This window comes from Schistocerca americana, chromosome 1 (assembly GCF_021461395.2).
Source record: "Schistocerca americana isolate TAMUIC-IGC-003095 chromosome 1, iqSchAmer2.1, whole genome shotgun sequence".
NCBI classification, from domain to species: Eukaryota; Metazoa; Arthropoda; class Insecta; order Orthoptera; family Acrididae; genus Schistocerca; species Schistocerca americana.
The window spans coordinates 189,683,564-189,709,728 of record NC_060119.1 but is presented as its reverse complement, the minus strand read 5'-3'; the positions used below and the strand labels follow the sequence as shown (position 1 = coordinate 189,709,728).

Sequence of the window (26,165 nt, the reverse complement as noted above, 5' to 3'; positions counted from 1 at the left end):
TTAGAAATTCATATGATGAAATGCAGATGCAGAACAAAGGAAGACTTTGGTATCAAAGTAGTATCTGTATTCCTGTTGAAAAAAATAAAGACATAACAGGGGAATTGAAGCTTCAATTATTTACTATGTGATCTGAGCATAAAATCCATTTAACTTTGGTAGAGAAATATTATTGAAAATGTTTAACAGCTATCAATATTTTTTAACTGTCACACTAGTGTAACAAAAATATTCAAATATTCATAAAAACTGCTTCCAGATCACACAAGTAAATAAATGCGACTTCAGAGTTGGTCCAGGGTACATATATCTGTGCTTCCAAAGACTAATGATGCTTGTACCAAAATCTGTCTTTAGTATGAACTGAATCTCAGTTTTTTTTTCTTTCAATAACATGTATAAAATTTTGATGTTTTGGATTCTGAAATATTTTAGAATGTTTTAGGCATGTATCAATTCAATATGAAAAACTCAACAAGAACCTTAAGCCTTTACAGCAATTTTGTAACAGTTTCTGCATGGTACACATTTGCATGAGACTTCAGAAAATATTCAACAAGACTGAAATTCAGGGCTACACAAAAGTTCCTAATACCTGTTACATCCCTGCAATGACTTCTTTACACAAAAGACATGACAAATACAGTTGAGACGGCTGTTCACTTTTAAAACATGCCAGTTGGTAAAAAAAAAAAAAAAAAAAAAGACTATATACATTTTTCACCACAAAGGGTCAACTGTAAAAGAATCCATATATATTCATTTATAACAAAAGGAGTATTATCACCTTAGGTGACATATGCTCCTCATAAAATGTATACATAACAAATCCAATTATTCCCGTTTTTGTATTATAATGATACAATGATTCCTGGTCACTGTTACCTCAAAGTTACACTAAACGGGAATGAAGAGACCAACTATTTGATCTTGCATTTGTATGCCTATATACAAAATAAATAATTTACTGCAAATCACAATAGCTGGCCTTTTCACAAAACTTATTACAATTCATCTGAAATTTATGATGAAATAGTGCAATAAACCTGTAGTTGTACTTGGGAAGAAGAAAAAGACAGAGAGAGAGAGAGAGAGAGAGAGAGAGAGAGAGAGAGAGAGAGAGAGCGGGAGGGGGGGGGGGGGGAGAAAATAACAGAAAGAGACAGATAACATGACAGTGTCAACAGCAGCACAAGTAAACTTAGCCTGTGCTCAATTACAGTCTTTTTCTTTAAAAACGTTAAAATACACAAATGTGACTTAAAAAATGCCCGATGACTTAAAAATTTAATTGTTCTACAGCCAACCTCATATGATATTAACAATATTACACGGTTTCAGAACTAGAAGACATTACCTGTACAAAATGTACACTCTTTCAAATCAAAACAAATATATATGTATATATATTCACACAATTACACTGTCCTTTGTACACAGGCACACCCCGAGAGGTCAACTACGTGATGCCCTTTCTAGAGCAATAGTTTGTACTATTTCAATTTTCATATATATATATAAGTATATATATATATATATAATCAATTTATATTTATATAAAGATATAGATATATTTATATAGCATTTATGATACATGTCCCTTTACCTTAAATTATAAAAAACTTAAGCCTGCTCTCCCTGTTTATTATGGTCCTACTATCAGTAGGCTTATTTTTTCTTTTTTAACACAATTTTTTGATAACAGCTACAAATGCTAATGAGTATCACTGATGAGTCTAGTTGATGTTGGAGCCAGAAAGAACACAAGGATCACGAATCATCATCTGTTTTCCGATTTCTTCACACATTTGATTCCACATAAATAGTCTACAAATAAATGTCGTTTCATTTATCTTCAAGTTTCATCACAATATACTTCTTTATAAATCACAACAGTCAATGAAAATGTTTTAAAATAATCTTACAACGCATCTTAAAATTGGCAGCCTGGTAGCACTTTGGAGTAGAATTGTTAAGTCCACAGAAAATTGACTTGGCCCCCTGCTTCAGATATCAAGAGTTATTAATCCTATTAACTGCACATATGTACTTTTATGAATAAATAATAAAAATGAGCAAAGAAACTATTTTATGCTGTGGTTAATTTTCCGAACAATATTTATATAGTACACAATAATTATCACTTTGTAAATATATAAAAAATGAATCTTGACGTATGTATAACATGACTTTGGTAGCTTTCACAGCATGTGGATTGTTTTAATCATCCTCTTGTTTTTCAATTTTTTCATTACAAATTATAAAAGTGGCATAGAAAGCTATAGCTGAATCTTTGGCTACTTCACCGATATCATTCTTGCGGTAACAATAAACTTTTCACTCGGGTACACATGCTTAACTGATTGTCATTTTTCCACAAGCAGCATGTATGTTACATGACAAAAACGCAAGTCTTTAAAGCATGAACCTAAAACTTCTGATCACTGTAGTGAAGTAGGTTATTGCTGATACACTATTCAAATCCAACATTCTGTTACCTACATAATCTCGTTAAGTAATAAAACACAACCACATGAACCACTGTTGCCAACAAATAACAAAATGCTAATAAGGTGCAACCCCTTACCATCGGAACCACAATTGTCGCTGTGGCAACATAGTAAGGACTCTAGAGCCCACTGATTTACGAACACACTATACAACACTATTGCATTAAATTCTTGATCTGTAGAACTTTTTCTCAGAGTCGATACTAAATTAATATTGCCTAAAATTATCATTGCCGCCACGTAGGTCAGACAAGGGCCGATGTCGTGTGATACAGTTGCATCAAAGCTTGAATATGCACGGGTAAACAGGAAAGACGGTCACGTGTATTTGAATCCAAGGCAAGCCAGGAGAGAGCATTGTATCCTTCCAAGACGTACCTGAAAGGAAAACCAGGAAGATATATATTAAATATAGTTGGAAGAAGAACTTTGGAAATCACTGATTCATATTTTACTACACAGCTTAAAGTGAAAACAGTAAGGATAGTATGCAACACCACATTCAGCTCAGGAACTGATGCACTTATTTAACAATTACAGACACTGCTTACAATGTGGTATATTTTCTTACACACACACACACACACACACACACACACACACACACACACACACAGAGAGAGAGAGAGAGAGAGAGAGAGAGAGAGAGAGAGAGAGAGGGGGGGGGGGGTTGTTCATTACTGTACACTCCAAATTAGATGATATACTTGAACACTACACAAACAAGAGTGCATGCAAAACAGAAATATTTAAAATACCTAAGGACATCTGTTGTATATTGGGAATCCAGTGGATGCACTGTTACAGCTGATTGCTGCTGCAAGATATCATCAGAATTCTGTTGAATGGCAGGACTGTGCAAATGAAGAGCATTCTTTAGGAATGCAGGACAAACATTTTCTAAATGGGGACAAGATGCCCAAAACCACCGAGGCATCCTACCAGTTGGAGCTGTTGATACAAAGTATCCCAATGCGAGAGGCTGTTGGTGTAATGTACCCACTTCTTCTTGAGTATCTATTCCCATATTCGCTCCACCCTGGAACACAATACATTAATGTAAAAATGGATTATTTCTGTTATATAGAAAGCAGAAGTTGGAGATATTTTATTTTAACCAAAATAGTGTTGGACAGAGGATTGAGTAAGGAGGCACGAGAGCAAGCAATAATGATATATACAATTAGTTTAATTTATATTAGAGGTAATCATTATGTATGTAAAATTAATTATGCACATTTAATCCTGCTACACAGGACCTATTCAAATTAAAATATCGTTATCTCATACTCTTATTCCTATTAACCAAATTATCAAGTTTTAATAACTTGTAGAATTGGTACTACAACCAAAGCACATTTTCTCATTCTTCTATGCTTGTAAAAGCATTTAAAAGCAACAGGCTTTACTTTTCTTAATTCCTTCTCTAATTGCAGAAAAACACTTTCTAATTTACAATTTCTTCAATGCCACCTATAACCCTATCAATTCTGAGTCCACTTGAAGTACGTTTGTTGACAATACCAGCTACACTAATGAGAATGCTGTCGTGACAGCTGTCCACTGGAGTGTTGACACACACACACACACACACACACACACACACACACACAAACACAACACACACACACAGAGAGACAAAGAGAGAAAGAGAGAGAGAGAGAGAGAGAGAGAGAGAGAGAGAGAGAGAGAGAGAGAGTGAGAGAGAGTGAGAGTGTGTGTTTTGGGAGGTGAGGGTTGAGGCAGCAACATCATAAATGTTTTTGCCTGTGTGTCATACTAAGCAATTTTAGGAATGAATTGTTCTCTCTCTATGTGAAAATTATTAGAATAATTTATTATTAAATGTTTTGTGTTTTTTTGTCCAACAAGCAATGAAGAGATCTTGGATCCAGTAACTGTAGCAGCAACAGTAACGTAAACAACAATAACAAATGAGATATGTCATTTCTAAAAATATTAGGACTATTAGGAATCCAACATGATAAAAAAAGTCAAACTGAAATACTTTTCCTTGAAACTAAGTTTTAAATCCAATTTTGAAAGTTTTATTTGTTATTTCAACCATTTCACTTTATACGAGGGGCGGTCAAAAAGTTTCAAGCCCGAGATAGTTACCATAATGTCTCGCACAAACACCACCACCAACTTTCACGGTGACCCTTTGTCTGTATGCAAATCTAATTTCGCGGCCCAAGCTTCATTAGTTTTGCCACTAGGATAAGTTGTACACCGTGGTGTGAGCAAAATGGCTAATACTGTGAGAATCAAGAGCCATGTTGTAATTGAATATCTACGTTTGATGGGAATGATACCTAAGGAAATTGCACACAACATGCAGAATTCACTCAAGGATAGTGCTCCATCTCATGCAACAGTGAAAAACTGGGTGTCCAACTTTAAATGTGGAAAACTTTAAAGTGGGGAAAATGCACCAAGGAGTGGAAGGCCTGTCTCCATGGCCACTAACAAAACTGACTGCAATTCAGAATATGATTTTGCAGAATAGTCTAACAACATCGCAGAACACTGAAACCACATTTGGACTCCCCCATGGCTGAGCTCATGACATTGTTGTGGATATTTTGGGAATGCAGAAAGTTTCGTCTCGGTGGGTCGCAAAAGACTTAATTGCAGATCAGAGATGGGAGCGTGTGCACTGTTGTGAAGAAATGGTCCGCCAATTTGAAGTGGATGAAGACAGATTTCTTGCAAGGTATGTGACAAAGGATGAAATGTGGGTTCCCCACTTTGATCCTGAGACAAAACAACAGTCACAACAATGGAGACATCCTTCATCCCCTACCCCAAAAAATTTCCGTGCGCAAAAATCATCCAGTAAGGTGATGGCATCGGTCTTCTGGGATGCAGAAAGGGGTAATTATGGTGGATTACTTGCAAAAGGGCATAAATATCAATACAACATACTATTGCACCCTCCTGCGCTGTTTAAAAGTAGAGATAAAGGGAAAAAGGCACAGAAAATTGGTACATGGAGTTCTTTAGCATCATGACAATGCACCAGCACACAAAGCCCTCAACACTGGAAACTGTGTGTGACTGCGGATTCGAATTGTTATATCATCCATCATATCCTCCATATTTGGCTCCATCAGACTTTTTTCTTTTCCCAAGCCTAAAAAAAGACCTCAAAGGATGACGATTTGATAATGATGATGCAGTGATTGATGCTGTGAACACTTGGTTGGACTCAAAATTGAAAACCTTTTATTTTAATGGTCTGCAGAAGTTATAAGAGCATTCCCATAAGTGTATTAGTGTACACGGGTATTATATTGAAAAATAAATTGGTATTATGGAATTTCTGTCATTCTTTATTTGTTAGGCTAGATACTTTTTGACCCCCCCTTTATAAAGCTTAAGTTTTCAGTTTAGCATTTGTTATTCTCAAGTTAGGTCATGAACTTTTTTTTATTGGGAACTGAGTTTTATTAACTTGCCTTATGAATTTAAACTAGTTTAATATTTAAATAAATGCAGTATAACCCCTAATTAATGAACCTGCTTTTAAGTGAAATCTCTGTTGGTCACGTGAAAATCCTATAAGAACAATCTCATTTCTCCCCACATTAAGAAAAAGCCCGCTCTTAAGGCATAAGTGGAGGAAGTGAGGGTCTGATCATAGAAAGTGTAAACCACTGGAAGAATAAAGAATATTACATCACCACCATTAGATGGGCTCATAACCAGGGTAGCCGACAGTCATTAATAATAATAATAATAATAATAATAATAATAATAATAAGTAGTAGTAGTAGTTTTGCTGCTGCTCTGCAAAGAATTGACACTGTCCAGATTTTCTTTTTCTCTTTTAATGTAGATGAATCAAATCTAACTTACATCAACGAGTTGAAACGACAACTTCTTTCACTAAAATAAGCTGGAAGGACAAAACAAACAAGACTTCTGCATTTGTAAAAAAGGACGTGTTTTATGATAAGTGTAATAATTATATATTTACTGTGTTTAAATTTGTAGCAAAGAATATTGTTGATTTAGTAATGAAATAGCACTTATAAACCTAAACAACTAGGTCACTTCTTCCATGTACTCTGGCAAAACCCCCTTTTAAGGAAAACCCCTATTACAGGAAAAAAATATTTGGGTTACCAGACATTAATTAAAAAGGGGTTTTACTGTAACAAACACAGAAAAAGTAACTTCAGTCTTTCAATAAACATCCATAAGAAACTTTTATAAACATTATTCTTCTGGAATAACTGATATGCTCACCCTTGATGATGCATTGCACGGGAAAGGACTGTGCTGGTCTGATGTTCCTCCCATACCACAGGATGGGCTGCCAGGCTGTGATGGAGAATCTCTGTGGGGGCTACCTGTGGGAGACTGAACACCACCAGGACCTGTCTCTGGCCATGTGAATATGTCGTTAAAATCTTGCATTTCCTCTATACCCTCTGGCATGTCATCATTGAGGGCAGAGAAGAGCTCATCGTCTCCTAGATCGGGACCATTGATGTGCTGCTCTTGGAATGCTGTCTGCGATGACTGTAAGGAAATTACAAAATATCTTGATATTATGGAAACACACTAATGAGCTTGACTACTGGAATGGCAATGAACATCACTGGATGCATATTTTATAGAAATTATAAAATGCACAAAATTACACCTTGTGCCACGGCCTACGACTTACAACACAAATAGTAGCAACATCACACAGAAATTGTTCAGCAAATAAGTATTACATACAATGTTCCATCATTGGAACTAATATCACAAAAAATTTGTTTTATGAATTCTGAATGCTGTAAATTTACAATCCCTTCCTGAAACAGCATATATAACACTGATGAAGGAATCAAACATATTGAACAGTACCCAATAAGAGTGCTAGTCCTGGTAAATTGCAAACTTTGCTGGCTTTAGAATAACTGCACACCACACTTCAGTGATTTTTGCTAAGTGCAGCATGTAATTAACTACTCTCTTTGGGATTCTGTATACTACTTGTTCCTCTCATTTTTTCATGTGGGAACATACAGCTTGGAAGGATGAAGATGGTTTTCCCATTCCTCCTCCTCCTCCTCCTCCTCCTCCTCCCCCCCCCCCCCCCCCCCCCACACACACCATTTTTCTCTAGTTGTGTAACTGCCTGAAATAGAAAAATGAAAACTAGTGCAAATGGCTCTAAATTTCAGAACCGTACTGTGTACACTTCACAAACTTAAAAGACATCTATTAACTGATTAGATTTTAAATATCATTACAACAATATAAGCAGAGCAAATTCTGTGTCTCACTTGGTCACACCATTGTTTCTAGCCAGCCTCGACAGCCAGAGATGGCGATCACGTGTGAGTTGTGCTTATGCAAATATATGTGTGTGTGTGTGTGTGTGTGTGTGTGGGGGGGGGGGGGGGGGGGGGTGGTTTCCAGATCAGAAGCTTATTTGTTTAGGATCTTTCTTTCGCGCCTGTCTACGGCTAAACATCTTCACTATATGGTGAGTAGAAATCTAAGCTTTTCATAATACTGTTGTTATTCCACTGTTTGAACTATATACACATATTTCCTTAAAATTTTAATGTGTGTACATGTTTGTCAAAATGTTTAACTTTTTGTAATTACTAGTGTATTTCAGCAATTTCATATGAACAAAAATGAGAGCACATGTGGATGGATCCAATACTAGACACACAGTTTTAATTTGAGACACAATTTAAAAAAGGAATAACTGTTCTTCTACACAGGCAGAAAAAAAAAAATCTACAGACGTAATTTCCATTTTTTTTTTAATGAAACAATTACCTGGGTGGTGGCTGATGTGGGAAAAACGAGAATATGAGTGCAAGAAACATCCTGTGGAGTAGAAAGCTGGCAATTGACTGATGCTTGGCTGAAGCGTTCATCAGGAGTGAATTGATCTGGCATAAGCCTAAGAGCAGAGTCAGGCTCTAAAGAGACCAGACAAGCACTTAACACACAAGGAACATTGTTTGGATACATTAAACTACACTGATTGCATATCTCTTTGAGATGTTTCGATGCTTTCAGCAGTGATTTCCGACTAAGCAACCAGCTCCAACCTGTAATGAGAAAAGTTTATTATAGAACAATGACAGCAATTTTCACAGTCTTAACGATGCAAAGTTTACATAGAAATAAACTAACAAGAAAATTTTCAAAGGTGTCACAGAATTGTGTGCCTCTTTCAGCATTAGAACAAGTACATAAGATATTTATGGCAAATTTCTAGAATGAATGAAGTATCATTATTGTGATTTTACCTTACCAATTATTTACTGGATTCTACAAAAGTAGTTGTGTAATATTTCATAATCACACCCATACACACTTTGCCAATGACATCTTTGAAATTACATTTAAAGATAAGAAAGCTATCCAACAGTAATCTCCAGTAAGCTATAAATAACATACAGAGGTAATTAAAGTAAATTTATTACAAAATTATAAAAAACTACACCTTCTCTGTATAACCGCTATTCAGATTTAAGCATTTAACATATTTCTTATCACACATTTATAAAACCTCTGCATAAATTTCTGCCATCTGAGATCTCAGCCGGCCCATGACAGCATCTTGAAAGTTTGTTATAGGACTGCTGGGAACCAAGCCATGTCTTTGCGTGTTTGAAGAGGTAAAAATCACTGTGCCAAGTCATGAAATCCTATTTATCACAAAGTTTTTGTCATTTACTATGCCAGTGTTTGACTACAGAAGGATAGGCAGGCACTTCAGTCATGAACATACTTCTTTCATTCTTAAACAAATGACACCACTGATGCACATTATATCTGGTCTGGGTAAAAACAGATTTTTCAATGAATGAGATTTCTGACACTAAATCCATATTAGAGAATGAATTTCACATTCGGTAAGATTTTTAACTGCAATGTTCATTCTGAATGGCTACTGTAGGCAAACATGAAGCAATATGGCTTTTTTGCTACAACAGCTCTAAGCGCACTGACCTGCTGTGGCAGTAAGTGAAAAAATTGATCGTTTTCCCACACACTTTCCCATGCTATGTGGAAACTAAGCTTCCATTTCAGATAGTAGATAATGTTTTGGATTGTAACAGATGTCTGAACACACTTTCCATGTTACAAAGAAGAGAAAACAAACTTGCATACCAATATTTGTTGCATAATTTTCCTGTATGGTTAGGTACCAATATTCAGTGCTTAATGGGTATTATTACTTGTTCTCTACTTATAAGCTCCATCACCTATTCTATCATCACTTATCATTCAGTTACTGACGGAGATTGTTCAGTATCACATTTAGTATGCCCAAATACAATATCAAAATACTGTTAATTTACAGTCAAGTATAATGTAACTGCAGAGAAACACAGTACCCACATTGACAGTTTTGAACCTCTCGGCCTGCAAGGTCTGGGTATTATAAGAGGGTGAGATTGTTGACAGTTGGGAGCTCCAAAGTTAGGCATGTAATGAGAGGCCCCATTACGGATATGGCCATGAAGAAGGGGAAGGAATCCAGCGTGTGCTCTGTGTGCATACTAGGAGAAGTCATTCCAGATGCCTTGAAGGGCACCTGGTGTAGCCAACTGCGTGTGGTAGTCCATGTCGATACTAACAATACGTGTCACTTTGGATCGGAAGTTGTTATCTCTGAGTTTGGGCAGCTAGCTGAAGTAATAAAGACAGCTGGTCTTGCTTGTGAGATGATAGCAGAGCTCAGTCTGTAGTATCATCGACAGATAAAGAGTGAGGTCCTTTGGTACAGAGCCCAGGGGAGGTTCTGAATCTAAGGCTCAGACAGTTCTGCAATTGTACAGGCTGCAAATTCCTTGACTTGCGCCGTAGGATGATAGTTTTCCAGGTCAGGGGTCCCGAACACACAGGAAGTGACTGTACAGGTAGTGGGGGCTGTGTGGAGGGGATTGGGTGGCTTTTTTAGGTTAGAGGATCCCAGGAAAGTGCAGAAAAGTCTTTAGTTTCAAAGGATGCAGGATGAACACAGGAAGGGGGTAGATATGGCAATAATCAACATTGTAGCTGTAAAGCGTCATAACTGTGTTGGGAAAGAACTAGAGCTCCAAGCACTAAAAGAAGGCACTGCATTTCAAACTGTTATAGGCACAGAAAGCTGGCTAAATCTGGAAATAAGTTCAGCCGAAATTTTTACACAGGACTTAACCCTGTTCACAAAGGGTGGATTAAATAAGTTGGTGATGGAGTGCTTCTTGCTGTCAGAAGTAGTTTACCTTGTACTGAAATTTAAGCAGATAGGTCCTGTGAGTATGGGTAGAAGCTATACTCGATAACTGGAATATATTAGTAATCGGTTCCTTTTGCCAATCACCCAACTCAGATGATAACAGTTGCTGAATAGTTCAAAGGAAACATTAGTATCATTTCAAATAAGTACCCCCCCCCCCTCATACAATTATTGTAGGCAATGACTTCAATCTACCCTCAACATGTTGACAAAAAGGTGTGTATAAAGTTTTACTGAATACTGTCTCAGAAAATTATTTTGAACAATTAATTCAGCAGCCCACTCGAAGTGTTAATGGTTGTGAAAACGTACATGACCTCTTAACAATAAATACTCCTGAACAAATAGGGAGTATCAATGGCAGATATTTGTATTAGTGACCACAAGGATGTGGTAGCTTGAATGAATATCAATATCCAAACCCAAAAATAAATACAAACTACATTTTTTTTAAAAAGCAGATGAATAAGCACTCTACCTAAAAGACAATCTCCATTCCTTCCAATTTGAATAATTAAGTATAGATCAGATGTGGTTTAAATTGAAAGAACTAGTGTCTACGGCAATTTGGAAATATATACCAAATAAATTAATAAGACGCGGTACTGAACAAGTCACTGTTGCAGAAGCAATGAAAAAAGCACACCAAATTTAAAAGAATGCAAAATCCCTAAGATTTGTGTAGTTTTATAGAAGCTTGAAATTTAGCACAAACTTCAATGTGATATGCTATTAATACTTTCCACAATGAAACACTCATGAAATGTGGCAGAAAACCTAGAAAGGCTCTCGTATGTAAAGTATACCAGTGGCAAGGTGCAATCAATACCTTTACTGTGCAGTAATGATAGTGGTGATACTGAAGACAGTGTCATTAAAGCACAGCTACTAAACACAGTTTTCTGAAATACTTTCACAAAAGAGAACTAAGTAAATATTCCATAATTAGAATCAAGAACATACACCAATATGAGTAACTTAGAAGTAAAGATTCTTGGCGTATTGAAGGAGCTTAAAACAATAAAGCCAACACCTCCGGTCTAGATTGTATACCAATCAGATTACTTTCAGAGTATGCTGATACAATAGCTCAATACTTAGCAAGCATATACAACCACTCGCTCACATACAGATCCATACACAGAGCGTGGAAAGTTGCACAAATCACAACAGTACTAAAGAAAGGAAATTACAGACCCTTATCACTAATGTTGATTTGCAGTAGGATTTTGGAACATGTACTGTGTTCTAAAAATTGAAGTCATATCTGGCATTTGCCAAGGAAGTACTATAGGCCATCTGTTGTCCCTAATGTACACAAATGGTTTAGTGGACACTATGAGCAGCCCTCTGAAATTGTATGCAGATGATGCTGTCATTTACCATCTTGTAAAGTCATCATATGACCAAAATGAATTGCAAAATGATTTTAAATAACGAAAAGTGTAAGTCCTCGACATGTCTATTAAAAGTAATCCACTACATTCTGGTTACATGATAAACCACACAAACCTAATGTCTGTCAGTTTAACTAAATGACTTGGAATTACAATTATGAACATCTTCAGCTGGAACAATCACATAGATAATGTTGTGGGGAAGGCAAACAAATGAATGCATTTTACTTGCTCAATGCTATGCTTGTGCGTCCTCGGCTAGAGTATTGCTGTGTGGTATGGGATCCTTGTGGCAATTATTAAAACAAAGGCATTTCTCATTGTGGTTGAACCTTCAAGAAATTTCTATCACCAACTTTCCCTCAGGGTGTAAAAATATTTTATTGATGTCCACCTACACATGGATACATGATCAATAAAATAAGGGAAATCAGAGCTTGCACAGAAATATTTAAGAGTTTATTTTTCCCAAGAGGTGTTAGAGTTGTCAGAATGGTGGAGAGGTGGCTTGAAGGTGATTGAGATTCTTCTGGCAGGCACTTAATTGTGAATCATTCAGAAATTTTAGAGATGTAGATCACAAGATGCTTTCTTGTGCAATTTTTGCCAGAGGAGAAATGTATATTCACAATATTGGCTGGTGTGCTCTGCGTAAACAGCAACACCAATCTTACCACCACCAAAAGATTATGTGAGCCCACCAGTTTTTGAGCCATATGCCAGCATGTGTACTTGGTTCCTAAATCAGTGACATTCCTGATTTTTACCGTCTAATTACTTGTATTGATAAAGCACATTTCCCCAGGACACTATTTTCAACATTCAAAACAGCCACATGTGGATGATGTTACCTCCCATGCCACACATTCCTATGGTAAATACTTCTATACCACATAATGAGTTTAGTCACACTGAAGCATTGTGCAACTTGTATAGGTGGAGTTATTGGAAGTTGTGCCACTGAAAATTCATGAAGAAAGGTGATGTCAGCACAGTGGCAGATCAACCCATTTAGTCAATTCCATTTGAGACTTCCCCACCAACATTTGACCCTTTCATTACGAGCGCCGTATTTAGCTGGCATCCATGTGTTGCTCTGTGTGTGAGCGCCATAGTTTGCCAGCATCCATGCGATGCTCTGTATATATGAGTGGTGTATTTAGTCGAAATCCACGCGCTGAGCTGTGTTTACAAGCGCCGCAGTTTGCCGGCATCTACACACTGATGTGCGAGTACGAGCAACATATATAGAAGGCGTCAACATAAATCTTCCTTCAAGCGTTACAGGACACTGGAAAACAGTTATTAATTCTTTCGAGGTTCATAACATTAATTTGAAAATCGTATTTGTGACTAAGTTTAGTTAGTTTTATAAAATATTTTACCTCCCTTTTAGAATTCTACAGACGAGTTCAAAAAGAACTCTATTCACTAACAGACTCACCGATTCAGAAAATAAAAATCAACATATTGTTACATCACCTACAAAAACTAAGAAGAGAAGAGCTGAATGTAGTACTCCAGAATGAGAAGCAGAGAATATTTAACTCATTAACAGTGACGGTGAACTAAGGACATCAGAAATATTCGTGCCTAAAATACACAATTTTGTGTCAGAAAATTCAGGGATTAAAATAAACATAACTAGATCAGCAAAACTCTTAGATCAGTTTCAGCTTTTCTTATCTAAAGATCTCATAGAATTAATTGTAAATGAAACAAATCACTATTGATTTTGGAAATATAATAGTAACATAAACAATTCAGAAGGAACTGAAGTAGCCGAACTATACTGTCTTTCTGCTGAATCATTTTTAACGATGCACAGCACGAAACACTCTTTGGTTGAGTATTGCGGTAAAGACAAACTTCTGTGTAGCAATATTTTTGGAGTAGACTTATTTCAAATTATTACAAATGCTACATTTCAACCATGATGTCGGTTCTACCAATGATCGTTTGTACAAAATACAGAACGTCATTGATTTATTACGAAAAAAATTTAGACCGTCATTTCAATCATTATAAAAGCCGTGGACAGACAGAAGTTTACTGTTATATAAAGGGCAGCTGTCTTTCAAAACAATACATCCCGTCCAAAAGAAACAGATTTGGAATAAAACCTTTTGTTCTTTGTGACTGAGATACAGGATTTGTACAAGATTTAATAGTTTATGCCGTATCATCTACCCTGGTGGATACCAAAAATATGGATATTGGAAAGTCAGGAGCAATAGTTGAAGCACTTATAAAGCCCTGTTTTCCTAGGGCCATACCGTTTAAGTAGGTAATTGGTATACTAGTCCAGCTTTATTTAGAATGCTACATAATAATTGCACAAATGCATGCGGGACCATAAGAAAGAGAAGGAAAGGAATGCCCAACATTGATGAACGATTAAAAAGAGGACAGGCAACGTCTCAATCATGCCAAAATTTATTACTCAAAGTGGATGGATAAAAAATAAGTCTATATGCTTTCTACCATATACTCGGGTGACTTTGATACAATAATCAACAACAGTGGGGGAAAGTAGTTGTCCAAAAACCTGTATGCCTATTCAATAGGTGCAGTAAATAAATCTGACATCGTTATAAGCACTGTGAAATCAACAGAAAAATCTTTGAAATGGTATCGCAAATATTTCTTTCGTATGTTGGGCATTTGTATGTGGAGTGCCTCTTGCCTTTATAAACACAAGAGGAAAGAACCAGTATCCATTGCAAAATTTCAACTGCAGTTAATTTCGGAAATACTGGAAAAGTATCATCGAATTATAAAATGTCAACATCCAACAGGCAATAATCATCCACTGAGATTAACAGAAAGACATTTTCCTTAGGTTTACAAATTGGTAGGAAGAAACAGAAATAGAAAGTGTGTTGTTTGCAGTGCAAATGACAGAAGACAAGAATCTAAGTACAGGTGTAAAAACTGTAATGTGGGTTTGTGTGTTGACCCTTGTTTTCAAATAATACTGAATTACATTATTAAGTATAGACTGGCTAGTGAGATAGTTTTTGAAAGTAAAAGAAAGAGGAATAACATTGAAATAGAAAGAGCGGATGGTACTCTAGCAGATGAACCACAGGAGGTTTTGAACAGATGGCAAGAATATATTGAATGTCTGCATAAGGGGGATGAAATGCAAAGCAAAATCAAGGCTGAAGCGGAGCAATATGTGCCGGAAGATGGAAAGGGATTTACCATCTTGGAAGCAGAAGTAGAAAAGGTGCTGAAGGAGATGAAGAACAGGAAGGCATGTGGAATAGATGAATTGCCAGCAGAACTGTTGAAGAGTCTGGGAAACAAGGTAAGAAAAGAAATAGTCTACCTCTGTAACAAGATATATGACAAAGGGGAATGACCTGAGGACTTCGCTGCAACAGTTATGATACCAATAGAGAAAAAGAGAAATACTGAAAAATGAGAAGACCACCAGACCATCAGTGTAATTTCTCATGCAGCTAAAGTCTTGCTGAGAGTGTTGAATAGAAGGTTATATGGCAAGCTGGATAGAGGTATTGCAGAGGCGCAGTTCAGATTTAGAAGAGGAAAAGGAACAAGAGATGCTATTGGCCTGCTAAGAACTATAGGGGAAAGATATATGGAAAAGAGTAGAGAAATCTTTGCTGTTTTTATAGATTTAGAAAAGGCGTTTGACAGAGTTCAGCGTTTGACAGAGTTCAGTGGAACACGCTGATGGATATCTCGAAAAGGAAAGGAGTAGATTGGAAAGAGAGACGACTGATACAGAATCTATATTTACACCAGAAAGTAAGGATAAGGATTGGAAATGAAATGTCAGAAGGAAGCAGCATTGGACGAGTTGTTAGGCGAGGTTGTTGCCTTTCCCCACTGTTGTTTAACGTATACCTTGAAGAGATTATTGCGAAAAGTTTAGATGGGAAAAAGAGGAATATGTATTGGTGGAAAGAGAATAGAACGTATAAGATTTGCTGATGACATGGTATTAGTGGCAGAAAGTGAGCAGACAGTGAATAACATCCTCAAAGATTTGAATGAAGCTTGTGTGGAATATGGGATGCAAATAAACACAGCAAAAACAAAGAGTATGGTCATCAGTACAAGACACAGACTGTCCAATATTAAAATAGGACAATCTACCATTAGCCAAGTAAGCGAATTTAAATATCTCGGAAGCACAATAACTGAAGACTTGAGATGTCACCAGGAGGTGAAAACTCTAATTGCCATAGCGAAGGAGGCACTCAACAGGAAGAGGAGACTCTTATGTGGCAAATTAGATATAGGACTAAGGAAAAGGCTTGGCAAATGTTTTGTATGGAGTGTGGCACTATATAGGGCAGAAACATGGACACTGAGATGAGAGGATGAAAAAAGGTTAGAAGCATTTGAGATGTGGATGTGGAGGAGAATGGAGAGAATAAGCTGGATGGAAAGAGTGAGTAATGAAAGAGTATTGGAGGGTTGGTGAGAGAAGATTTCTGCTGATGGTTGTAAGAGAAAGAAAAAAGAACTGGTTGGGACATTCATTAAGAAGTAGATGCTTTGGAAGGATTGGTTTGTGGAAGAAGACTGAGAGGAAGAAGGAGATACAAGGTGATAGACGACATAAAGAGAAGAGGAAATTATGCAGACCTGAAGAGGAAGGCAGAAGACCGGACAGCCTGGAGATCTACCATGTGAAAACCTGCCTTTAGGCAGAACACTGATGATGATGATGATGATGATGATATTAAGAATCTCTTGAATGATCCCAAATTACATTGTTGTTTATAATACTTGTAAAATCTTGGAATATATTGTTATGTGATGCTTAAATAAGGTAACCTGCACATCAGCATACTGACGTGCAACTTTCACAGTTCGCAGCACACTGCACCGATCAGTGGCACCACTGCAGCGGAGCAGACTGCCGTAACTAAGGCCGGTATTACACTATCAAATTTCTTTGTCAAAGATTTGATCAAATATTCATCAAATTTCTTTGACAAAGATCTTTGATGTGGCGCTAAAAAGGGGTATTACACTGTTGTCCTATTTTTTTGTCAAAGTTCAAGATGGCTGACAACAACAACTTGTTATTAACTGTAACAGTTGCATGTACCACAATTGCACTGTGTGCACATGTGGAAGAGAAGCAAGGGGGAAAAAGGAAACGTACCTGGGTGAAGCCGTGGGGTTTGACGACACGATAAAAGCATTCAACAAAACTTGTTACGTGAGCTTATAGTGGAGGACGTCAAGTCGTACATCAATTACTTAAGAATGGATGAGTAAACATTTCAGTATGTGCTCAGTGAAGTGTATCCTCATATCACAAAGCACAATACTCACTCAATAACTGCTATATCTGCAAAAGACAGGCTCACCTAACACTCCGATTCCTTGCTACAGGAGAGAGTTAGGTTAGGTTAGGTTAGGTCAGGTCAGGTCTCCAATCTTCTTAATCTATTTTTGTATTCAGGGTGCCTCACGCTGTAAAGTGCCTCATCAGCTTCATACATCTCTATTAAATTTGTAGTTGTCGGTACACACAAATTGTATTTACTGGCAATGTTTATAAAAACACTACAAAGACAAAACGCTGCAGCAATGCTAGCGCTTCACGTGGTAACATGTCACATTGCAGTGAATAGGACACAAGCAACTTCTTTGATCAAATCTACAGCGAGGCCCTAGATTTGATCAAATTTGTTTGACAACAGATGAGATTTGACAAAGTTCCCTATTACACCATCAAATTTCTTTGACAAAGGTGCAACCCCTTCAGACTACTACTGGGTGATGCATTTAATTTATGAAGCCACTATAGCCAGAGGTGTACATGTTATTGATATGTTAGAATTGATTCACTACACATCTGGTATTTTTAACTTAGTGGTCAGAACATACTGGGAAATTTGTGCAACCTATACTGTAGTCATTTTATTGAGCAGCTTTCTATGTACCTATCTAAGAATTATCTCATTAGTCTAAATTTTAAAAAACGTTTTGTCCTAATTGTAATAAATAAAATGAGCAATTTTTAGACATGTATTTGTGTAGAAGTTTATATATCTATTCCTGTCAACAGCATCTAGAAATGTAATACGAATTGCGAACAGCTCATGTATTTGATGCCAGACTAATCATTAACAATTTGAAACAATTGTTAATTTGAGACACTGATTTATGTAACTACAGAACAATGAGAGTAGTAATTTTAGTAACACTGAATCATTGTTCTTTGCTTACAGTATTTCCATTTATTATGAATTAAAAATAAATCTTAAAAATATGTTACCTTTAAGTTCTCCATGCCCTATTCGGCCAATGCGACCCACCACTAACCGCCACGACTGTACACTTTGTGACATTACACTCAAAATGAAGTCCATTAGTTTCTGAAGCCCTACACGCCTTGCAGATGCCTTTCTTCTTCGACTTCTATTTGGAATATCAATGTTTATAACTGAAGTTTCATAAATTTCACCACGCTCATCTGTGGCTGCAGTAAGCAACCAGCGTTGGTCTTCAGACAGACAATAACTCACATACAACACGGAACACTGTTCTCCACTAGACTGGCCAAATGATTCATTTGATTCTGCTTTCTCCTTAACTGGTGCAAGAACATAGGGTGGTGTGTAGAGACGATAGGGAGCTCTGTTCTTTTCCTGCAAAACAAATGCTTTCGGTTACTGTTTACTAAATAGTTGTTCAAATTCAACTACAGCTTCTAAGTATACCACAAAGTTCTATGAAAATAAATAAAAACAGAAACTCACATCTTTTTTCTTCAAGAATAGATCAGCCATAGCTGCTGTGCCAAAACCAGTTAATGACTTTATATTTGATGTATGTGTAAGCAGACGTCGGCATTGAGAAAATACTGAGAACGCCTGCGCTCTCATTTGATCATTGTGTTTGATGTGATCACCCATCTTCCCAAGTTCCACTATGCTTTCTAGAGATATTATCTGTAACAAAATCAATGACAAGTACACGGTTAAAACAAGTAATATATGTGATGTTGTCTTGATAACCCTAAAAAAGCAGCTAAAGATTCTAGGCATCAACTGAGCAATGAAGTGATAGTACGGGTACACAAATTCAGAATCAGTCACTTCTTGCACTACTCGCAGCCTAATAACAACTGTAAAAAACAGAATGCAATTAAATGAATGTTGTTGTTGTTGTTGTTGTTGTCTTCAGTCCTGAGACTGGTTTGATGCAGCTCTCCATGCTACTCTATCCTGTGTAAGGTTCTTCATCTCCCAGTACCTACTGCAGCCTACACCCTTCTGAATCTGCTTAGTGTATTCATCTCTTGGTCTCCCTCTATGATTTTTACCCTCCACGCTGCCCACCAATACTAAATTGGTGATCCCTCGATGTCTCAGAACATGTCCTACCAACCGATCCCTTCTTCTAGTCAAGTTGTGCCACAAGCTCCTCTTCTCCCCAATTCTATTCGATACCTCCTCATTAGTTATGTGATCTACCCATCTAATCTTTAGCATTCTTCTGTAGCACCACATTTCGAAAGCTTATATTCTCTTCTTGTCTAAACTATTTATCAGCCACGTTTCACTTCCATACATGGCTACACTCCATACAAATACTTTCAGAAACGACTTCTTGACACTTAAATCTAACTCGATGTTAACAAATTTCTCTTCTTCAGAAATGCTTTCCTTGCCATTGCCAGTCTACATTTTATATCCTCTCTACTTTGACCATCATCAGTTATTTTGCTACCCAAATAGCAAAACTCATTTACTATTTTAAGTGTCTCATTTCCTAATCTAATACCCTCAACATCACCCGACTTAATTCGACCACATTCCATTATCCTTGTTTTGCTTTTGTTGATGTTCATCTTATATTCTCCTTTCAAGACACTGTCCATTCCATTCAACTGCTCTTCCAAGTCCTTTGCTGTCTCTGACAAAATTACAATGTCATCAGCGAACCTCAAAGTTCTTATTTCTTCTCCATGGATTTTAATACCTACTGCGAATTTTTCTTTTGTTTCCTTTACTGCTTGCTCAATATACAGATTGAATAACATCAGGGAGAGGCTACAACCCTGTCTCACTCCCTTCCCAACCACTGCTTCCCTTTCATGCCCCTCGATTCTTATAACTGCCATCTGGTTTCTATACAAATTGTAAATAGCCTTTCACTCCCTGTATTTTACCCCTGCCACCTTTAGAATTTGAAAGAGAGTATTCCAGCCAACATTGTCAAAAGCTTTCTCTAAGTCTACAAATGCTAGAAACATAGGTTTGCCTTTCCTTAATCTTTCTTCTAAGATAAGTCGTAAGGTCAGTATTGCCTCACGTGTTCCAACATTTCTACGGAATCCAAACTGATCTTCCCCGAAGACAGCTTCTACCAGTTTTTCCACTCATCTGTAAATAATTCGTGTTAGTATTTTGCAGCTGTGACTTATTAAACTGATAGTTCGGTAATTTTCACATCCGTCAACACCTGCTTTCTTTGGGATTGGAATTATTACATTCTTCTTGGAGTCTGAGGGTATTTCGCCTGTCTAATACATCTTGCTCACCAGATGGTAGAGTTTTGTCAGGACTGGCTCTCCCAAGGCCGTCAATAGCTCTAATGGAATGTTGTCTACTCCCGGGTCCTTGTTTCGACTTAGGTCTTTCAGTGCTCTGTCAAACTCTTCACGCAGTATCATATCCCCCATTTCATTTTCATCTACATCCTCTTCCATTTCTATAATATTGTCCCCAAGTACATTGCCCTTGTATAGATCCTCTATATACTCCTTCCACCTTTCTGCTTTCCCTTCTTTGCTTAGAACTGGTGGGTTTCCATCTGAGCTCTTGATATTCATACAAGTGGTTCTCCTTTCTCCAAAGGTCTCTTTAATTTTCCTGTAGGCAGTATCTATCTCCCCGCTAGTGAGATAAGCCTCTACATCCTTACATTTGTCCTCTAGCCATCCCTGCTTAGCCATTTTGCACTTCCTGTCGATCTCATTTTTGAGACGTTTGTATTCCTTTTTGCCTGCTTCATTTACTGCATTTTTTTATTTTCTCCTTTCATCAATTAAATTCAATATTTCTTCTGTTACCCAAGGATTTCTATTAGCCCTCATCTTTTTACCTACTTGAACCTCTGCTGCCTTCACTACTTCATCCCTCAGAGCTACCCATTCTTCTTCTACTGTATTTCTTTCCCCCATTCCTGTCAATTGTTCCCTTATGCTCTCCCTGAAACTCCGTATAACCTCTGGATAGTCGGTTCATCCAGTTCCCATCTCCTTAAATTCCCACCTTTTTGCAGTTTCTTCAGTTTTAATCTACAGTCCATAACCAATAGATTGTGGTCAGAGTCTACATCTGCCCCTGGAAATGTCTTACAATTTAAAACTTGGTTCCTAAATCTCTGTCTTACCATTATATAATCTACCTGATACCTTCTAGCATCTCCAGGATTCTTCCATGTATACAACCTTCTTTTATGATTCTTGAACCAAGTGTTAGCTATGATTAAGTTATGGTCTGTGCAAAATTCTACCAGACGGCTTCCTCTTTCATTTCTTACCCCCAAACCATTTCACCTACTATGTTTCCTTCTCACCCTTTTCCTACTCTCGAATTCCAATCATCCATGACTATTACATTTTCGTCTCCCTTCACTACCTGAATAATTTCTATTATCTCATCATACATTTCTTCACTTTCTTTATCATCTGCAGAGCTATAGTGCATATAAACTTTTACTACTGTAGTAGGCATGGGCTTCATGTCTATCTTGGCCACAATAATGCATTCACTATGCTGTTTGTAGTAGCTTACACGCACTCCTATTTTCCTATTCATTATTAAACCTACTCCTGCATTACCCATATTTGATTTTGTAATTATAACCCTGTATTCACCTGACCAAAAGTCTTGTTCCTCCTGCCACCGATCTTCAATAATTCCCACTATATCTACCTTTAACCTATCCATTTCCCTTTTTAAATTTTCCAATCTACCTGCCCGATTAAGGGATCTGACATTCCATGCTCCGATCCGTAGAACACCAGTTTTCTTTCTCCTGATAATGACGTCCTCTTGAGTAGCTATTTTACTTCCGGAATATTTTACCCAAGAGGACGTCATCATCATTTAACCATACAGTAAAGCTGCATGCCCTTTGGAAAAATTACAGCTGTAGTTTCCCCTTGCTTTCAGCCGTTCGCAGTACCAGGACAGTAAGGATGTTTTGGTTAGTGTTACAAGGCCAGATCAGTCAATCATCCACACTGTTGCCCCTGCAACTACTGAAAAGGCTGCTGCCCCTCTCCAGGAACCAGATACCCCTCCGTTGTGGTTGCACCTACGGTACGGCCATTTGTATCACTGAGGCACGCGAGCCTCCCCACCAACGGCAAGGATTTTGCATTTTTGGCCACACTGTTATAAAATTTCATGGAACTCAGTAGTTCACAGGTATTACATCCATACTGATTTCATTGAACAACAATATTTTTTAAGAAAGTGCTATAATTTTTAGAGGAAGATATTTAAGTCTGTGGTCATAACATGTGAGTTCCACATTTCTGTGGATAAAAATACTGCACAAAAGAACAATGAAATTATACAGTAAGTTAAAGATAAGCAAATTGGTTTCTTAAAAGGAGAAAAATTGTGTGCGCATGAGAGGGTTGGGGAAGAGAAGAGGGCAGAAAAGATACATATGTAGACATACAGAGTAAGGGGAGGATTGGGGTGGGGTGGGGTGAGGTGGAGGGGAGTATAGGGTAGAAGATGGACTGAGGGAGGAGAGAAATATCCGTGGGAACAACACATTCTCCTCTACAAATTCCATTTGTGTGTTCGAGATATGTGTCGATTGAGGTCCATTGGTAAGGCAAGAGAACAATTTAGTTAGCTACAGGTATCTCAAATAAGTGAAACTCATCTCCAAGCCCATCTACACAGTCAAAGATGAAAAATGTCAGAACAGTAAAGCTATATCCACTGTCAGGTCTTAGAAACAAACAGCAATGTTTTATACATTTTATACACTATATTCTCAGAAGTTAATGATTATGTGATCCAGTGCATGTGATAAATTTGTTTTTTAGCAGCATTATTTGGTAGCTGATGATAATTGGTAAGGAAATACGTGATCGCCTGCCAACTGATAATCATAGTCTGTCACATGGATTGGTCAATAAATGAAGAAATGAACACAATGCTAAATGATGAGTAGCAATACATGGCATTTGCGAATAGTATTGATGTAATTGTATGGAGGGGAGTGATCCAAATATACTGTCTCACCTCTGACATTGCATACATCTATGCACACTGTTCCACATTAACCATACTGGTCAATACAAGGATCAATCTTCACAGGAAGATGGTCATGTAACAATAATAATAATAATAATAATAATAGTTATTGTTTACTCATCCAGGAAGTAAAAACTCTAACTAGACCATTTACTATGAAGCTACAAGCAATTTCACCCCTCTCAATGATTAAAACAATTTCTATGGATATAAACAAAGAGTATACCTCAACACGCTAGGTGCTGATTGTGTCATCACATCAATATTTTTATATGGAGATGGCAGCGAGTGGTTAATGGTTGAAACTGCTAACAGCGAATAACCATTTTCCCAGAAATTTTATTAAGAACTGCCAAAAAGGCACAAAATAGAAGTACAAGTCACATCTACAACCCAAGAGAACACTGACTGTGGAAATAATACTTCAAGAACAAAGGATCTCTAATACACAACAGAAATAAGCATCTACACATTACCAAAAAACATTTATTGTTGTACCCTCTCACAGAAAGTGTCTATAAGCCTTGTAAGATTTTTCTACTCATATTGAATAAAAATAGGTTTTCTTTTTACACAATTTACCTGCACAGTTATATTATTGCGCATATTCTCTGGCACATTGCTTTGCACAGCAATGAAGCATCTTAATAAGCCCAGGCAGGAGAGGCGCTGAAGGTCTGGACTGTCTCTTCCAATGGTGAAAGGATCGACAATGTACACAACTATTGCTGGGGGATCTGAATCATCATCATCATGACTGCAATCACCAGAACCACCCACTGAACCACCAGATAACAATGGATCACGAGCACCAGATCCTGTGTCACTATCTGCCAAAGCAATCAGAAGATAAAAAATAATTACAAGACCATTTAATACTAACAAGTGCAAATATAAAATCATGCCTTTTAAGAATATGTTGAAAGAGTAAGACAAATAAGTACTAACATGAGGTAAATTTAGAATTTTTGGATCTGTACAGTTTGTAATGTATGCTATATAATCAAATTCTGTTATTCAATTATTATCCAAGAAATCAAATTACATGCAGGAGACTACTACACAAATATTATGTGAAATAGCATTCCATGTATTACACAATAAATTCAGCGAATCTTTTGCCACTACATATGGAACAATATCGCATTAACCAAGTAAATTTGCCTCGAATGCCTGTCGACTTACTATAAAAATTCAAAATGAGCACGTGCAGTTGTCTTTATAGAAAGTTTTGCAAGCAGTATTTGTACCACTATTTTCTTTTTATGATCTATATATCATATCATGTGCAGTCATATTTTTCTCTTTCATTCACAGGTAGTGATAAATCTTACATGTTTGCAGTCCAACAGTACCTAATTTCAGTTTCATCCTTCAAAGAACTAAGTCCGGAAGCTACATAGCTCTGAAATGGATGTGTTACATGGATAGTGATCATAAATTTAACTGTTTGCAATATTCAAAGTAAGTTACTCAGGGTCATAAACAAATTGTACATACAAGCAGCAAGGATAAAATTATTTATTTATTTAGTTACTGCCTTAAATTCTTCTATCATACTGTAAAACACAAACAACAGAATGGCCACAATGAACTGAAGTTTATTCTTCTTCCATATGCAAGCAAACTACAACTGCAAACATACACAAACACAGAAACAATTCAGGCACTGATAATATGCAGCTGCTGAGAATCAGTAACAACAAAATAGAGGGAGATTGCCTGCTGCACTGATCTTATAAAGACGAGGGCTCTGGTAGATAGCACAGAGAATGATATCCTGTGTGCGAAAGTCATCTGGCCCACTGCGGGTGGTCTCTGATGGCCGGCCTACGTTGATGCTGTTGGCTGAATATTCGAAGCGTAGCACACCAGCTGCTTGGTGCCACGACTTGTATTCAAGTTCTACGCACAGATTTATAGCACGTCCTTCTCCCCTCCCCTATTCCCAGCCCCCCCCCCCCAAATATTTATTAAATTACTATAAAGAATAGGCGTTATGCTGATGGAGCATCAGGGTGAATGTGTAAAAATCCCTGGCAACAGTTGTGGATGCCACAGGCAATGATGGCAGCATCTCGACATCCATCTCCTCCAAGTGGTGGAACTGTGCCAAGGTGAAGGCACCAGCCACACTGGCAGCGAAATTGCTGGTGGCAGTAAAGCTTTGTGGGAAGGCCCGGCAACAGGTGCTGGAGGGGGCGGGGTGTGAGGAGCTGGACCCCAGAGGAGAGAAGAGAGGCAGGAGGCGGCGACATCAACAAGGAGGGTAGTTCCGTCCGTGCAGAAGGGACATCCTACAAGGCCACGGCAGGTGCTGAGGAAGGAGGCTGCAGCGGTGGATCTGCATAAGCAGATGCAGGAGAAAGTGTGGCTGGCGATCACAGAGCATCTCAGATGGACTCTCTTGTAGCAAATTCCTTTAGGGGCGCAAAAATCCTAGAAAACCTGAGAGACAAATTGTGGATCATTATCTGCCATAAATATATCACGCAATCCTTCAATAGAAAAAAATTTGGAGTAGGCCTGAATCATAGCTGTGACATAAGGAGAGCGGATAACATGTGAAGCAGCGACAACCAATGGCGAGGAAGAATTTAGGAAGGGTCTCAAGAAATCAACATTGATATGTTTCCACAGACACTGCATTGTGGACCATGGAGAGACTGAGCCTGTGGTGCCTCCTTTTGTGTACGAAATTGAGAGATGGCCGCAA

At 37.5% G+C, this 26,165-nt stretch overlaps 1 protein-coding gene across 1 annotated transcript in view; it reads right to left on the bottom strand.

Annotated features, from left to right (window-relative positions):
• Window positions 1–338: 338 nt before the first annotated feature.
• LOC124570971 (mediator of RNA polymerase II transcription subunit 13) overlaps window positions 339–26,165 on the bottom strand; it is a 201,198-nt gene continuing 175,371 nt past the window's right edge. The window contains exons 17-23 of the mRNA XM_047131117.1: window positions 24,032–24,279; window positions 18,917–19,108; window positions 18,433–18,805; window positions 8,304–8,581; window positions 6,765–7,040; window positions 3,269–3,549; window positions 339–2,888 (exon numbers count right to left, since the gene is read on the bottom strand). Of these exons, the coding sequence (XP_046987073.1) occupies window positions 2,756–2,888; window positions 3,269–3,549; window positions 6,765–7,040; window positions 8,304–8,581; window positions 18,433–18,805; window positions 18,917–19,108; window positions 24,032–24,279 (1,781 nt within the window). The 3' untranslated portion in view covers window positions 339–2,755. The remainder of the gene's footprint in view (window positions 2,889–3,268; window positions 3,550–6,764; window positions 7,041–8,303; window positions 8,582–18,432; window positions 18,806–18,916; window positions 19,109–24,031; window positions 24,280–26,165) is intronic.